The 16,695-nt window shown below is 37.4% G+C and overlaps 1 protein-coding gene across 6 annotated transcripts in view; it reads left to right on the top strand.

Moving 5' to 3' along the window:
• TRPS1 (transcriptional repressor GATA binding 1) overlaps nt 1-11,083 on the top strand; it is a 213,999-nt gene extending 202,916 nt beyond the window's left edge. For all 6 annotated transcript variants that reach the window (XM_080578055.1, XM_080578060.1, XM_080578059.1 and 3 more), the window contains 2 exons: nt 2-124; nt 5,083-11,083. In XM_080578055.1, the coding sequence (XP_080434181.1) occupies nt 2-124; nt 5,083-6,144 (1,185 nt within the window). In that variant the 3' untranslated portion in view covers nt 6,145-11,083. The remainder of the gene's footprint in view (nt 1; nt 125-5,082) is intronic.
• Nucleotides 11,084-16,695: the final 5,612 nt, after the last annotated feature.

Genomic DNA, 16,695 nt, shown 5'->3' with positions numbered 1-16,695 from the left:
GAGACGTAGAGGCTCGGGTGTTTTTTGTGCCAATTGCCTGACCACAAAGACCTCTCTCTGGCGAAAGAATGCAAATGGTGGATATGTATGCAATGCGTGTGGCCTCTACCAGAAGCTTCACTCGGTAAGAAGTACTTACTAGTTTGTTCAGAAAAAAAGGGGTTATACAGCTAAGCTGGGCAGCTGTGGTCTTGTCTGGTTGTGTGATTAGTACCACTCCCTGGCCTGCAGTTAATTTCCTAACAGGGTTTTGCAGTATGGTCACTTTGGGATCAGATGTGATTCATTATGAAGCAGGCTGGGATGCTGTGGGTAGACGTGTTTGAGATCACCAGTGATGCATTTAATTATTTTGATACAAAATAAGGGGAAAATTATTTCTTTTCTGGGAATTCCATTTAAAGGCATACAAAATGTTGTGATGAAAGCTCTCTAAATTCAAGAGCCCTCATGTTCGTAATCATAAAATAAAATAAAATTCTTCAAGTCAGAGATCACATCTATATCAAAAATATCCCTTGCTGTGGTTCTTATTTGCTTTCATTCCTTTTCCCCCTTTATTCTTCACATCAAATTTCCTAGAGATATGGGCTTTGGGTATTTTGGTTCTCTTTTTTTCTAGAATTCCTATAGTCTGCTGCAGATTCTGAAATAACAACGAAGCTACTCAGGTGATGGCACTCATTACTTTCTGAGAGTATTCAGCATCCCTCCAGATCAGACATGGAATAAGTAATAATCATGGATTGTCTATATTGCTTTTCATCTTATTGACACTTGGCTTGATCCTGAGAGATGTTGAATGCTTTGGTCCAGGTCCAGGAAAGCCATGCTTAAGTGTTTCCTTGGATCAATGCCAAAATGCTCAGAATCTAAGTTAAGACCCAATAGTTAAAGATTATCCCTACTATCTTTAATAGAAGCACATGGGAGAGTCACATGACCAGTTTTTGACTCTTAATTATTTAAATTTTTACAACATTCCCATGAAGTTAGAAAGTAATACTGTTTTTCAGTAAAGGAAACTGAGGCAGCCATTTGGAGTGTGATGAGGCAATGTAACAATCTAGGCTTTGAGCCAAAGTCAGAAACCCTATATTTTGGGAGAGTGCATTTTCTTAAAACACTTTTTAGAAATTCTATTAAAAACAAACAATCAAAAACCCAGTAAACTATTTCAAATGCATTAACACTCCAAGTGCCCAGGCCTCTATAAACTTGAGGCATAAGCTTCTAAATCAGTTAGCAGTTTCTGTGAATTTTATCCTTGGTCTTGTGTACAGGCCATACAACAATCTTGTTTAATCAAGACCACTTAAAAAAGAAAACTATTCCAGTTTTCAAAAGCAGAAAGTCTATCACTAATCTTAAACATTACCTTTGTTTTCTATGTCCTGTTGTTCTGAGGTCAATAACTGTTTTTTAGCTCTAGAACATCCCAGCCAGTCAGATGAAATCTGAGTGGGAGAAGATGAACTAATGCATGATTTCTGGCCAGCATCTTGGCCAGAACTTGCTGAAAGTATTATCTTCCTGGAGAACTCTCAAAGTTCTAGATACAATATCTGATTTAAGGTAAATTGATCACTCATGAGCATCCACAAAGACTTGAAGAAGGGCAGCTTGGCTTTGCAACATTAATTTGACATTTGAGTCCAGTTATTTGTAGAACTTCTATGGACAACTTCAATTTTTTCCCTTTTATAATATACATTTCTAAATTATAGTGTTGGACTTTACCATAATTATTAGTATGACTTGCTGAATAGATGAAAGCTACAAGAATCAGTTCTGAATTCAAAAACATAGCTCAGATAATTCTTATGAACCATAGGGAACAAACTAGTGTGCTTCCCACAATAATAATTAGCAATACAGTGTCAAACTTCTTTCTATGCATATAGAGAAAGAGAAGGTGACTCAATCTTTTAGCTCCACTGTTCAAGCATGACAATAAGCTGTCATTCAGTGGACATTTGACATTAATATCTACAACTGAACTTTGACCAAACAAACACAAATAATTTAATTAAGCTGCCACTACTGTGGTACAATAGCAACTCCATTGTAAGCTGGAGTCTGAAATAATCAAACAAATCTCTCCTTTGGGACACCATTTGAGACAATCCCATGTAAAGGGATGCTCTTTAGAGTGACACTAGAAAGATGAAAGTTTCTTCTATCTGCATGTCTCTTTACCCATCTACCTCTTCAGGAAAAATTGCAGTAAGTATTTGTTGTATTTTTTGAATTAAGGAGTTTAGGATGATGCAGTTATTAAGAAAAGGGCTGATACTATAAAAATCCAAGGTAATAGAACTGTTCCCCTTATAAGTTGCCCCATTAAACTAAGTTATGCTACTCAGCTGAGTAAAATTATTCACCTATATTAGGTTTGCACATTTCATAGCTACCTTTTAATTGGATTATCACTATCTAGAACTACTGTGCTCATTAACAAGTCAATAATTAAGAATGTGTATAATACAGTTATCTCTACGGTCCCTTATTTTACTGGTATTTAGTAAGAAAACTATTGTCTGTCATATATTACTACGAAGTATCAAACTACAAATGCAAAGTTTTTAATGATTGCTGCTAGGAGTCAGGTTTTCACTTCTATGATACCCTTGAATAACTTTATATTTTCAAAGTTTTTCGATCTACCTATGGGTCATTCACATGAAACTTGTCAGATTTCTCACATTTATCTCCTTTAATGCAGACAAATGTGTTAAGAAATGTGTAATAATATTCAAATGGTCAATTATTAAAGCAGTTTAAGTGAAAAAAGCTGCTTCCAGTTCACTGAAAACATACAAAATGTTCACATCTGCTGACACAGAAAGGTCTCTCCAGAATCATGAATTGGACCACTTACATTTTGGTGCTGTTCCTCATTTTTAGTAGCTCTAACTCAGTCATGGAAGACTAGATTTTGTTCCTTAGTGATTCCTTGGCTAAATCCTCAGACTACTTCTGTGAGGAGTTACAGCATATTATTCTAGGATTAGATATAAGTGATCTCCTAGTGGAGAGGTCACACCAATTTCCCATTGTATCTGGGAAGTCTAGTCAAAATAATCTAGTGAACTATTTGCTGATTTTTTTTGAAGTTACTTATAGATTTGAGGGAGGGAGACTCAACTGATAGAGAGATGGTAAAAAAAAACTTATTGTGATCAGACTGTATATTACGTGTAACGTATAATTAAGGATCTGATATAGAATATTTGAAAAGTAAAGTTGTGGCAATGTTTTCACTATTTTCTAAATTGAGAGCCTCATTGGCTATCAAGGAGGAAGTAAACTTTTTTTCTGCCTTTAGTTGCAAACATATAGAATATTCCTATCTGCACCTTTGTACTATGAATAAGAAAAGTGTGAGTACTGTTACTCCACTGAGTACCCTGTTTTAATCAGCTAAAGACTAGTCAGATGGGTACAGTCACTGGCATACTGAAGTATTGTTAAGCTGTACCTACAGCCATTAACTCCTACTGGCATGTAAGGTGAAGAGCCAGAACTGCAAATGTGTGTGGGGATCCTTACTCATAGGTATGAAGATATTTCTTTTAACTAATAGCAAGATCAGATTTCACAACTGTAGCATGAAGAATAAGGTTAAAAGTATTTCCAAACTATTGAAAGGATTTTCTGAAGGCATATGAAAGTGCTTTGTAGTGTATAAATAAAAGTTTAATGTGAGCAACATCACCAGATTTGTAAGTTCTCACACACCTTGTCAGTATGACAGCGTCATGAAAAGGTTAGGAAGTTACACTGAGTTCCTAATAAAGAGAGTATATTCTAATGTATATTAATTGGCCACTGAGTCTGCAAACTGTAAACTTTATTTGCATAGAATTTACATAGAAAATATTCTAATTTTATCTAAACATCATTTTACCTCAACTTTGATCTTTTTGAAGAGATTGGTTCAGTTGCTATTTTTCTGCTAAGTTGAAATTTTGCATATTAAAACTCTAAATCAAAGTGTATACTTCTTCTGATTTAGATTTTTAATAAAAAGTAAAATCTTAACAAGTAGCTGCACTGCCTAATACATTGTTAACTACTAAGAATGAGACGACATTAGGGAAGTGAATAGGTGAAAGAGGAGAAGAAGATGGCATAAGGAGAGAGAAACTAAACCACTACAAGTAGTAGAGTGAGCGCTCTTCCAGCTCTGGATATTTTTATATTAATTTAAAGTTACAAATATATAAAAATCATATTACATTGGAGATACAGATTGTTTTGGGTATTGACTGTAGGCCAAAGTTTAACCTGTACTTTTGAACAGTGTTAAAAAGAAATTTTCCAAATAAACCATATAAGTGGAATACTGTGTGGGGCACTTTTCTGGCCTCCAACTAAAATAGGATTATGTGTGCATTTGGACAAGACATTTAGGAAGAAATACAGTAGAGATGAAGGAGGAGGAGTTGATACCGAGGTCCCTTCATCCTTTTGGAGCTTAGGAAAACATTTTGTCTGGGCTTTCTTCATCTTTCTTGGTCCCTTTCCCACCACCATCATCCTACTCACCACCACTGTGGACTTACAGTCCTTCTGCTAGGTGATAGTGGCCATGATCAGTAAGACATATATTCATTGTCATTTTCCATCCATGGTGTAGGGGGTTGGGTGTCAAGGTAAGTATTACCCAATTCTTGTTGTAGTGTGATCTGTGCAAACCCCTGCCTGGTACCAGCTCTTCTGACATGGTGTCTTTCAGCATGTCTCCCCCAGAATTTTTCAGGAGTAAGGGGTAAGAAGTGCTTTGACAGCTTGGACATTTCATTCCCTTTTAAGTAAACAGGTATAGTATGTTGAAGACTGTTGACTTAGTGTGATAAAACAAACCAATTCATAGTTTATTTTTAACATGACAGGCCGGGTACCAGCATTTTGGTTGACTTTCCTTATTTGTGACAAATAGTCATTCCCATAAAACTCTCTTATAACATAGCTCTTCACAAAAGAAAAGATAAATGTGCATGAACGCGGTCTTGCAGATTTGTTTAATGTTTCTTTTTTTTTTTTTCCTTTTGTTCATTATGTGTGTGTTCCATGCAGACTCCCAGGCCTTTAAACATCATTAAGCAGAACAATGGTGAGCAGATCATTAGGAGACGAACAAGAAAGCGCCTTAACCCGGAGGCACTTCAGGCTGAGCAGCTAAACAAACAGCAGAGGGGTAGCAGTGAGGAGCAAGTCAATGGAAGCCCCTTAGAGAGGAGGTCAGAGGATCATTTAACTGAAGGTCATCAGAGAGAAATTCAGCTTCCCAGCCTCAGTAAATATGAGGCCCAAGGTTCATTGACTAAAAGCCATTCTGCTCAGCAGCCAATATTGGTCAGCCAAACTCTGGATATTCACAAAAGGATGCAACCTTTGCACATTCAGATAAAAAGTCCTCAGGAAAGTACTGGAGACCCAGGAAACAGTTCATCAATATCAGAAGGGAAAGGAAGCTCAGAGAGAGGCAGCCCGATAGAAAAATACATGAGACCTGCGAAACACCCAAACTATTCACCACCTGGAAGCCCTATCGAAAAATACCAGTACCCACTCTTTGGACTTCCGTTCGTACACAATGACTTTCAGAGTGAAGCTGACTGGCTGAGATTCTGGAGTAAATATAAGCTGTCTGTTCCTGGGAATCCACACTACTTGAGTCATGTGCCTGGCCTACCAAATCCTTGCCAAAACTATGTGCCTTATCCCACCTTTAATCTGCCTCCTCATTTTTCAGCTGTCGGATCAGACAATGACATTCCTCTAGATTTGGCGATAAAGCATTCCAGACCTGGGCCAACTGCAAACGGTGCCTCCAAGGAAAAGAGTAAGGCACCACCAAATGTAAAAAATGAAGGTCCCTTGAATGTAGTTAAAACAGAGAAAGTTGATAGAAGTACTCAAGATGAACTTTCTACCAAGTGTGTGCACTGTGGCATTGTCTTTCTGGATGAAGTGATGTATGCTTTGCATATGAGTTGCCATGGTGACAGTGGACCTTTCCAGTGCAGCATATGCCAGCATCTTTGCACGGACAAGTATGACTTCACAACTCACATCCAGAGGGGCCTACACAGGAACAATGCACAAGCTGAAAAGAATGGAAAACCTAAAGAGTAAACCTTAGCACTTAGCACAATTAAACAGAAATAGGTTTCCTTGATGGGAATTCAATAGCTTGTAATGTCTTGTGAAGACCTATAAAGCACTTCATATAGAGAGCATGCCTTATCCAATATTAAATCCCTTGTTCTTTTCTTTTTCTTCCTTTTTCTTCTTTTTTTTTTTCCCCTCCTAATTTTTTCTTTTAAATGAGTGGGTTACCAAGAAAAAAAGAACAGTTGGATGGTGGCCAGAAGGGGGAGAAGATAGTGGTGTGGGACATGGCCAACCACAGCTAGCCAGAATGCAGTGAATCATGGCGATTAACTTTGAGAAAGTTTTACCGGACATTTAATACCTTTGCTATTGTGTAAGAGACATAACTGGCAAGAGTGCAAAGATGTGTATATGTATATACTGCTGCAGGGGTATAGTGAACATATGCACATTGTATATAAGAACTAGACTTGTTAAATATACAGATGTTAAAAGGTCATTTTCTTTTCTTTAATTTGGGCTAATTTCTGCCCTACAACATGCCTTAGGATCACCTTTTCCTCAAAGCTTTGGCAGCAGTTTCACCTAGATGTTTCTCAGACTCAGCTGATTTTTAGCTACCATTTTATCACTACATTCTTTCTAGCACACTTTAGTCTAGGAAAACCATTTTTTGCAAGTGAAGTCTCTAATACAGAAGCCACACTCAAGGTTTAATTTGCATAGAACAAGGTAACCTGCTGTATTTTATTTTAATATATTTTAATATATTGCGTTTCTAAACCTTAAAGTCTAAGGTTACTTCTCCACAGGCTTAACATTGCTATACATACCAGTCAATCCCTTCAGTAGACTTATACCAGCTTTTGCTAAGTAGCATTAAATGTCTTCATAGTACTTTTTAATACTTAAAGCTTTGTAAAAACTATCCATGAAGGGAAAGCTCCTCAGCATAACTGCTCAGGGAAATAGGGCTAAATAACTAAATATTAAATAATTGGTTAAAGGTGCTGTTAGACGAGCCTCCATGCTTGCTACAAGGGTGTACAAGAACTGACTTTAATCATTTTCATTATAGTGTCCCAACCAGTAGTTTATTATTTTGCCACAGGGATGTAGAAGATATTACAAGCTACTGGATGCACTGTCAGATTAACTTATTTCATTAAAGAAGTTGGGAGAACAAATAGAAAAAACCTTATTTTTCTAGTAAATATTAATGTATTACATTTCAAATAATGGTGCCTGACATATTGAATAATTATTTTCTACAGTGTACGTATGCAACAAAGATATTCCATCATGCATTAGAGTCAGTTCTGGCTCTGCCTCGCTGTTTACATTTGCAAATGTAGCAAACAAGGTAATGAAGCAACTATTTCTATTGCAGTAGGTATCTTTTTTTTCTGTGTGTGTGCATTAAAGTTGTAAACGATAACATGAAATGAATGAAATTTGTTGATATTAATGGTATGGAAAAACAAGAAGGAAATGAAAATATTTTTATGCCTACTTAGGAAAAAAAGGGTAGCACTATTCATTCCAAGTACTTTTGTATTCTTAAGCTCTTAACTCACATTGTTATGCTTAAAATGATAAACATATATCCTCTTTTTATTGCTTTGTCTGTGTTTCAGAAGAAACATTTCAGAAATTATTTTGATAAGTGCTGTTTGACGATGCAGCACTGATGTTTTATTGCATTCTGTAGTAGCATTGCACTCCATTTTTACAATATTACGCAGTTGCTTTTTGTTTTGTTTGGGTTTGTTTCTTTTTCGCAGTGCAGGGTCTTAGTTCCTTATGGTTGGATGGCAGGTGTAGCTCAACTGGTTCATGAATGTTGCAGCGAATGAAGTTTAAAATGTCTTTCTGATATTATGTTGTCTTTTATTTCTCCATTCATGCATTTTATTTTTTAAAATGTTCTATAAAGATATCTCTGGACTAAGTCCTCACTTGAGATTATATGTAAAGGGTCCTATTCTGATCTCACTTACATGCCGCCTTTCTCAGATTTTCATGTAATTGAAACTAAAGCATCATAAAAAGAAAAAAAAGTTCTTGTATTTAACTTACCTGAATCTCACCACTCTCCCTTCTAGGATTTGGTGCACTTATAAGATAGTTAACCAGATAGAAAGGGAGGTGGAAGATAAAAGGAGAGGTGATAGGAAATGTCTTATAGGGGTTGGCAAAAGGAAAAACAGGGAGGAACTGGCCTAAACATTCAGCACTTTGATAGTCTTTAGAAAAATGATGTGCCTAAAGCAGCCGGCAATGACCATCACCATGCATGAGAAGCACTTACGCAGCTGATCTCCAAAGGTCTTGCTGACCTTGGCAGTATTTTAGGTGTTACATTTTCACACAGATGAAACGTTCTTGCACAGTTTCTCTGATTTGTTAGGCACAGACAGGCTATTGTTCAGCATTAGGCTTGCATTCCTTCCTGCTCCACACATTGCTTCTATACTGGTGAGCAGCATATGGAAAATCCCACTCAATCTGTTCGTGGTTGAGTTCTATAACCCTTTAATAGTGTTCTAGGTTAGCAAAGGATATTGGGCCACATTCTTTTTCTTCTATTTTTAGATGAATCTCCTGCTTGATACCAGTGCCGGACAATGTCTGGTTATGTTTTTACTATTGTTCTCCAGTAATAAGTTCTGACTTGGTTTTTGTTGATTTATTTTTGTTGGGTATTTTTTGTTTCTGTTTATTTCTGTGGGGACTGAAATAGATTGCCCTCGTTTTGTTACGTCAGGGTCCAGTGTGTGTCCTTTTCAGCTTTTCCAAGAAACGTTAGGCTCACTTAGCAGTAATTTTATTGGCTTCAGAGTTAGCTGCCTGCCGGTTATCAGTAGTTACTGTTTTGACTTACTTCTTCCAAGACCTGCCTGTGGCTTCTTCATGGATGGAAGCTGCATCTTCATGGCAAAATATTTTATGGGGGACATGCGCATTATAAAACTTGAGCACCACCCTGTACTTCATAATACCTCTTGTTACTCAGAAGCAAGAGGCCAACAAGGAGAAATGCACCCACCAGGGTTTGGGGATGAGAAGAAATGAAATCTTATGAGTGCAAAGAACAAGACAGAGTTTGGGATATTAATAGTACACCTAGATGGTGCAAATAAAATTTGAGGAAAGTTCATTGTTCTTGCCATGACATATTGAGATGTTCTAAGATTTGTGCGTTGTAAGAAATGGGATTTTGCCATAGCCTGTTCTCTTTGATTGGGATGTGGGGAGCACAGTTTTGTTTCTTAACAAAAGAGAGGTGGTTCCATCCCTTTTCCAGACTCCCTCACAATGGATATTAAGCAAAAGGAAAATAAATCCTGGCATTGAAAAAGAAAAATCTCGTGTAATAACTCTCAGGTGGAAACCAGTGTTAGCACACACAATTAATTACTGCACCCACTGCATTTGGATCAATGTACAGCACTAAAAGTTTAACTTCACGGAATCATTATTTGTGCTCAACAACCCAGTGTCTTCAAGGTGTTGCACTTCTCTCACCAGTGAATGGTTGTTGGAGATCTGAAAATGTATCTCAGATTGGATCCCCGACTAAGCAGAGGCTTCAAAAACAGAGAGCATGCGGTATCTAAACTTGCAAAGCAACGCAAAGTTCCATTTTCTAAAGAATGAACACTGTACAGTGGCAACCCTCATGCAGCATCTTCTGCATATCAAACTGTCCTTCAGCTATCACTTCGTGGCTCCTGCCCCCTAGGTTAATGCAGCAGGAGAGGAAGGTTTTCCAGAGCACAGTTTGAGTAGTTCAGGTGCTAAATTCAGAGCTTACCAACAGAAGTTTTGCACCTAATTGCCTCTGTGCTGATGAAACTCCTCCCTGAAGTTTTCGTGGACCATCCGGAAAGGCCAGGGGTGGGTGAGGATGGCACTGGATATACTGCATCTTTGCTTTGGCTAAAAGATGTACTGGTGCACTTGTGTCAGTTTTAAAACAGAACGCAGAGACATATCAGTTGAGGCACACTGAGGGTAAGAGATTGTGGTTTTGGTTTTGTTCTTTTTTTTTTTCACCTAGAGGGAGAGCAGGACAAAAGTGACCAGTGCTAATTGTATACAGTGCTGAAATGTAGTGGATGTGCAGTGGGGAGACCTGATTTGGCAACTGTGGATAAGTGCTCAGTTCAGGGACAGACTTTCAAGTCCATCTCTGGACGGGACAGTGTTGCTTTGTAGTCAAAACTACTTGCTTTATGCGCTGAGGATGTTGTCTACTATCTGCTTTTTGCCCAGGATGTATGAATATGTTCCCATTCTTGCTCCTGTATTGATTTTTCTTGGCTAAATTAACATGCTAATTCCTAATACTGGTCAGGAAAAGCCAAAGAGATAAGAAGGTCACTTCTGTTCAGCCAGAAGGGTAGAAACATTTCCTTCTGCTTCTGTGGAGACAGTTATGCTTGGCAAAGGATAGCGAGTAATTTGTCAACGTATCCCAAATGTGATAGATAAGTGAAAAATCCCTTCTAAACTTTTTTTATAAACTTAAGATAGGCCGAGTAGAATTTCCTCACCCCGGAATAGGATTCCTCCTTACCCTCTCCCTCACAATTTTCTTTCATTCAACCAGCTCTGGAAAGTTAGCAGTTGGTGAGATGCTACCTATACGATAATCACATATAATCCAGATTTACCTCTTTTTAAGAGGATAAAAGACAATAATTTAATGGCCAAATAAATACTTTTTTTTTTTTTGAGTACACTTAGCAAAGTAAAATACTTAGAATTAGCATTGTAGCAGCAACCACAGTTTTCTGTGCTGTATCCTATCATTTTGGTCTCTGAGCCCTGTGTAGAAGGAGAACAGGAGAAAAGGAAACATCTCAAAATGCCATTGTAAATTTAGCTTATAAAAATTCACCAGCAGGAAAAGGAGAAAAAAAAAAAAAGGAAAAAAAAAGTACTTAATAAAGAATGACTTCATGTTGCTAAAAACCATCATTAAACTTGTAGCCCTGATTTGACTCTAGAATGTTGGCTCTTATTGTTTTGTCCTTACAACACATGGATGTGTTTTTTTTTTTCTGTTTTGTTTTGTTTTGTTTTTTGGTTTTCATAGTGCATGTTCATTTCTACTCACAAACATGTTCTTGGTGTATTTCTTATGCAAACAATCTTCAGGCAGCAAAGATGTCTGTTACATCTAAACTTGAATAATAAAGTTTTACCACCAGTTATAAATCAGATTCATGTCATTGTTTCTGGGGAAAATGTAATGTCACAGTGTCACTACAGCATAGTGGGGTTGGGGAGGAAGACAATCCAGAGCTGAGCTGTTCTGAGAGCTTGACATGGCCTGACAGTATCTATGAGTAACGGCTGATGATTTCGGCTGAAAGGCAAAAGCAGAATTGCACAAACAATGAATGCATGAAAAGAAAAGGAGCATCCTCAAAAATAGATTGGCCCTATTTTAGTCCTGCATTATGGACTCTATATGTCATTGAAAACTTATTAAAGTCAATGACAAGATGTAGGGCAAAAGTCTGTTTCAGCGGATTTTGAACTTTTTAAAATACTCCATCCAGCAGCTTGCCATTATGCTGATGGTTTTATTCTGCTGCCTCAAGGTGGAACAAATGTTGGAATAATTTTGAGGATGACATAGGCTGATACTGAAATGTGATCAGTATCCCAGGGTTAACAATTCTACCTTTCACTCAAAGTCCACAGAGGTCTTTAAATAACTGCTGATAGTCAGGACTGTGGTTTTCCATCATGCCTGCAACTCTTCCAGGAAATCCTGCTCGCTCCCATCACACAGGTTATTGACTCAATGGTGACTCAGGAACAGAGTGTACCACCTACAAAGTTGCCACCACCACTTCCTCCAGCAGCCTTGGAGGTTTCCTCAGAGATCCCGAATTGAAGAACTGGCCATATCAGCTCAGCCTGGCGTTTCTGTGTGGATGAGCTCACAGCCCAGGGTGGTATGGCTCCCAGCCATCATTTCCATTATGCTGTAATTTCCTTTCTCCATAGGTTTGGACTCATCTCCATGGTTGAGAGACTGTTCATCTCATGCAAAATAATGTTTTAAAGTAATACAAAATGGTAAAATCTGTTTATAATGTTAGAGTACAAATGTTCTGGAGCTCAGTTTTAGAAACGCCATGCCAAAAATAACTTCCCCCTGAGATTCATTCTTTCAGACAATTCAGATGCAGACCCTATGCATTTTCAGTCTCTTTTTAATTTCCTGAGATTAATAAAAATAATAACTGTAGTAAGGGGAAAAAGAAAAAAAAAAGAAAAAGAAAAAAAGAAAAAAAGCTTTCAAAGGCAGGGGAAACTAGTTTTGGAGACATAACTTTATGCTTAGGCTTTATGCAATTTGAAAAAGGTGGTATATGCAAAAGCTAGTCAGTATGAATGTTAGGAGACTATATATTTACACATATACACTGTCTCTATGTAAATATATATACATAAACTATATACATATAGAGCTATATGGAGAGAGAGAGTTTATATATATACGTAAACTGAGAGAGAAGGTTAAAATTAAATAATCAAATATTTTCACCTGTTAAGGATAACATGAAGATTTACTCCTAATTTGCATTTGTGTTACAGAACTAACCCTGACCAGCGGAATCTGTTATTTATCAGAATCAAAACCAGTGCTTAATATTGCAATTCTGTCTCCATATACTTATGTGAGCTCATAATTGTAAGAGCCGATGACCTCAAATTTTCCTTTGTGGTTGTACTATTTGGATAGCCTACTTACAGTGCTAATGCCTTCCTCTTAACAGCAGGTCCACATGCAAACAGCTCATATAAGTGCACACTGACATTTTTATCAAGTCTTAATATGTGATTATAGGGCTTAAATTTGTGCTAAGAATCTACAGACTTCTTGTTCTAGAAGCAATGTCCTTGATTATTTCCTCTTTAGGTTTTACTACTGCCATCTTGACATAGGTCAGAACTTTTTTGTCCCAGGTACACATTTTGGCCCAGAATATAAAAGATAATCCATCAGCTATAAGCAGGTCCTGACCCTCATCCAAATGTATAAACACATCAAGTTAAAAAAAAAAAAAAAAAAAGTATAGGAATAGGAGCTGATGCATAAAAAAACCGGACAGAATGAATTAGTAGTGTGCTCTTTTCTGTATAAAGGAGAAAGAGGGTGCTTTCAATATTAAACTCTTGGGGAAGATATTGGATAGTTATATAACCTTATTTATTTATGAATCACAGAAAAGTAACTTCTGCTTTGGCACTGTCTTTATAAAGTTGTGTTGACAGTAGGTGGGGATATAAAATCAATGAAACAGCAGAATGTCAGTAAAAGAGTTCAGTTTATGTGTCCATACGGTAAGTTTAAACATGATGGGCAATTACGCTGGACTGTTGTGACAGCTGAAACCTGATGGAGGTAGAGTTGATACTGACACCAGCTTCCCTTGATTTCCCTGAAGTGTCTGACTGATCCTTGTGTGCAGAACACCAGCTTCAGCGGGTCCTTTCTGTAAATGAAAGTGTCTTCTGCACAGCCAAAGGAATAGAAGTGTCTTTCACACATTGTGGTTACAATGTCAGTGGAAGTGTCTGATTCACTTCCAAATGCTGCTGTGGAATTGACAGCTTAATGGTGAGATTGATACGGTGACAGTTCTGTCACATAACTCTGAACAGCTCCATCAACGCTGATACAACATTAGTGGAGCTGGCCAGAAAAGAAACATAACCATCTAAAGGAATAGAAAATAAATATACTTAAAAAGAACAAAAACTGCTACAACGCTGTGTAAAGATGATTACTTAAATCTGCCACAGAAACGCTAAGGTTAACACTGTTTTGCAACTGCAATGCAGCTTCTGTGGCCTTATTTCAGTGTAAATTCATTTATGATTTGCAGTACAAAAAGGAAAGTCACACATAGACTAGCTCTCTCCTCACTCTTATCATTCTTTTAAGAAAACAGGACAATAAAGAAGTGCAAACATGGATTAGGGAAGCTTTCTAAATTATCATTTGAAGGAAGGGAACTAAATATTTTCTTATGAGCTATTTTATTAAGAAAAATTCTTGCAAAGCAAAATTAGATTTTCTTTCCCTTTTTAAAAGTAGGATATTCTTCTCCATGATTGGATCTGATAAAACTGGAAACAGATTTCAAGGTATGAATGTATGAGATGTGGAAGCCTTTCAGAAATGTAAGGTGTTTTTTCAAAGTTAATGTTCCCTAAGGGTTGTATTCATGTTGCATACTCTGAAAACCCAGCTGTAAATACATATTATGAACCACGTCTTCCTATGCAATCAAATGGTCAGAGCAGGAGCTTATTAGATGGTCATAGTCACCCTCTGGAGAGGTGCAGCCTAGATGATCCCCAGAGGTCCCATTTAGCCTACGTGATTATAAACATTCACAAATTCTGTCCATATTTCTCCCTTATCGGTATGGTATATGTGGCAGGGAGCACTTGGAGACCAAGTACAAAAAACCTGAAGCACATCTGTAGATGGAAACGGTGGAGTGTATTGAGAGCTCTCTAATACACAGGCCACTAAGAGACCTGAGCTGGAAGCAAGTACAAAATAGCCCATGTTAAACACATGACTCTTAACAGGCACATAAAGACTTTTCCATCTATTTACAATTCCATAATAACTCATTGCAATAAATCCCTGGTAATTATACATTAAGTCATACAATGAAGCATAAGACGCTAGACTGTTGATGCACTGACATCGCTATTATACCCATCAACAAGGCTCTTTGGCTAACTTCTGTATTATCTATAAATCAAGCTGGGAATATTCGCAGGCATTGGATAATGACCATCTTCAAGTTTTAGTGGCTAGAGCAGTCCCTAGCACACTTTGGCTGGGGCCAACTATGTGCTTCCAGCCAGGTGCTGGGCATAGCTGGGCAGCTAGCACTGAGGAGACCTCTCCAAGTTCTCCAGGGAAGTAGTATGTATGAAAGGCTCTGTGTTACTTTTACTCATTCTCTTGAGGACAGTTTTCCAGTGAGATGCACTAGGAGCCATGGGGTACATCCTGAGCCACTTACCATGCTGCTTGGGCATGGGTAGATTCTGGGGAGCAGCACATTCGCAAGCAAAAGTATGTGCCACTGACTTCAGACCAGAGAATGGCCTTGAGCCTTTCTGATCACTAACATATTCACTGCCTCTGTTTACTCATTCCCCATGTCTGATGAGGGTGGCTGGGGCAGCTCTATCTGATTTTCAATTTCTGAAATCTGCTATAATTGTCTGAGTTAGCTTCAAAGATGGAAGGACTTTTAGGTCCATTTTATGTATACATCCACTTAACTAAGGGAGGAATGTTGTCTAATATTGGTAGGGGGTATTCTTATTATTTAGCTCAGTTGTAGACAGTTATACAATATGTACGTAACAGATGTCTGCACTTGATCAAATAGATCATTTTCCTATTTTCTCTTGTCTTACATTATAAATTTTGTGGGCAAATCTTTAGCTTCTAGTAATACAAATAAAGAGACAACAATAATGAACATTCCCATGCTTCCAGTTTCCTAGAACTGAACATGACCATCCATTCCAAGCTGTTATAATTACAAACAGTTTTGAAACAGCCCAATTTTTCTTGCACAGAAAAGGGCAAAGATTTTTGTTGTTGTTTTTTAATGCAAAATGCTTCAGATCTGTTATGAAAGCTTGATTTCTGAAAAAGGACTTGTTTCAGCACGTTTTCTGAGCTTTACTTTGAACTTCATAAGTTTTATTTCATTTCCCATTCTAGGAAGATTTCGGTTTGACGGTAGAAAATCCCAGTCTGTATCTATATTCCACATTTAAATGAGTATTTTTGCAAGTTCCTTCATGGAAGCCACTCTACATAAAAATCCTTAATTATTCATTAAAAAAAATAAATCTAGATGCTTTTTTTTTTTTTTAACAAATCATATAATTCTTGTCACTGAAGATGCACTTGATTATTTTCTGACATCATGTATACATCGAAAGCCATAGGTTGCTGTGATGTTTTCATATGGCATTATCCAATATCCTCTTCTGTGTGTGCTGGACAAGTTAGTATATCAAAAACCTTTTCAGGAAAAGCACACAATTAACTGTTATATATAACTTGTTTCAGGTTAAGTACAGCAAAAAACAATAGAGAAGTTTACTTACATACATAGGCCACTTAAGACAGCTTTCTCCTTTTCCAGAAGAGAGACAGTGCTGCTGTTGAGGAGACATGGAGTAACACAACTCCCAGAATTACCGGCATATATTAAAGGACAGGCTTTACCCTGCATACAGTCTAAGATGATAAAAACATTTGGCCATAGAGTAATGACAGAAGGCCTGTCATAATAATAGAAAAGGTAGGAATTTCAGATTGGAACAAAAGGACTGCAAAAAATATTAATGGAGCAAGAGTGAGATGGGTGATTACATTAAAAAAAAAAAAAAAAAGGCCAGTATGTCCTTAATGAAGGTTAACCATAATGAGAGCGTGAAGCCATTTAATGCATAAGTATAGCAAAATTCCAGGGACTTTAGGAAGTGTTGGAT

Source organism: Anser brachyrhynchus (genome assembly GCF_964034855.1).
Source record: "Anser brachyrhynchus genome assembly, chromosome: 2".
Taxonomy (NCBI): Eukaryota; Metazoa; Chordata; class Aves; order Anseriformes; family Anatidae; genus Anser; species Anser brachyrhynchus.
This window is presented reverse-complemented; position numbering and strand designations above follow the sequence as displayed.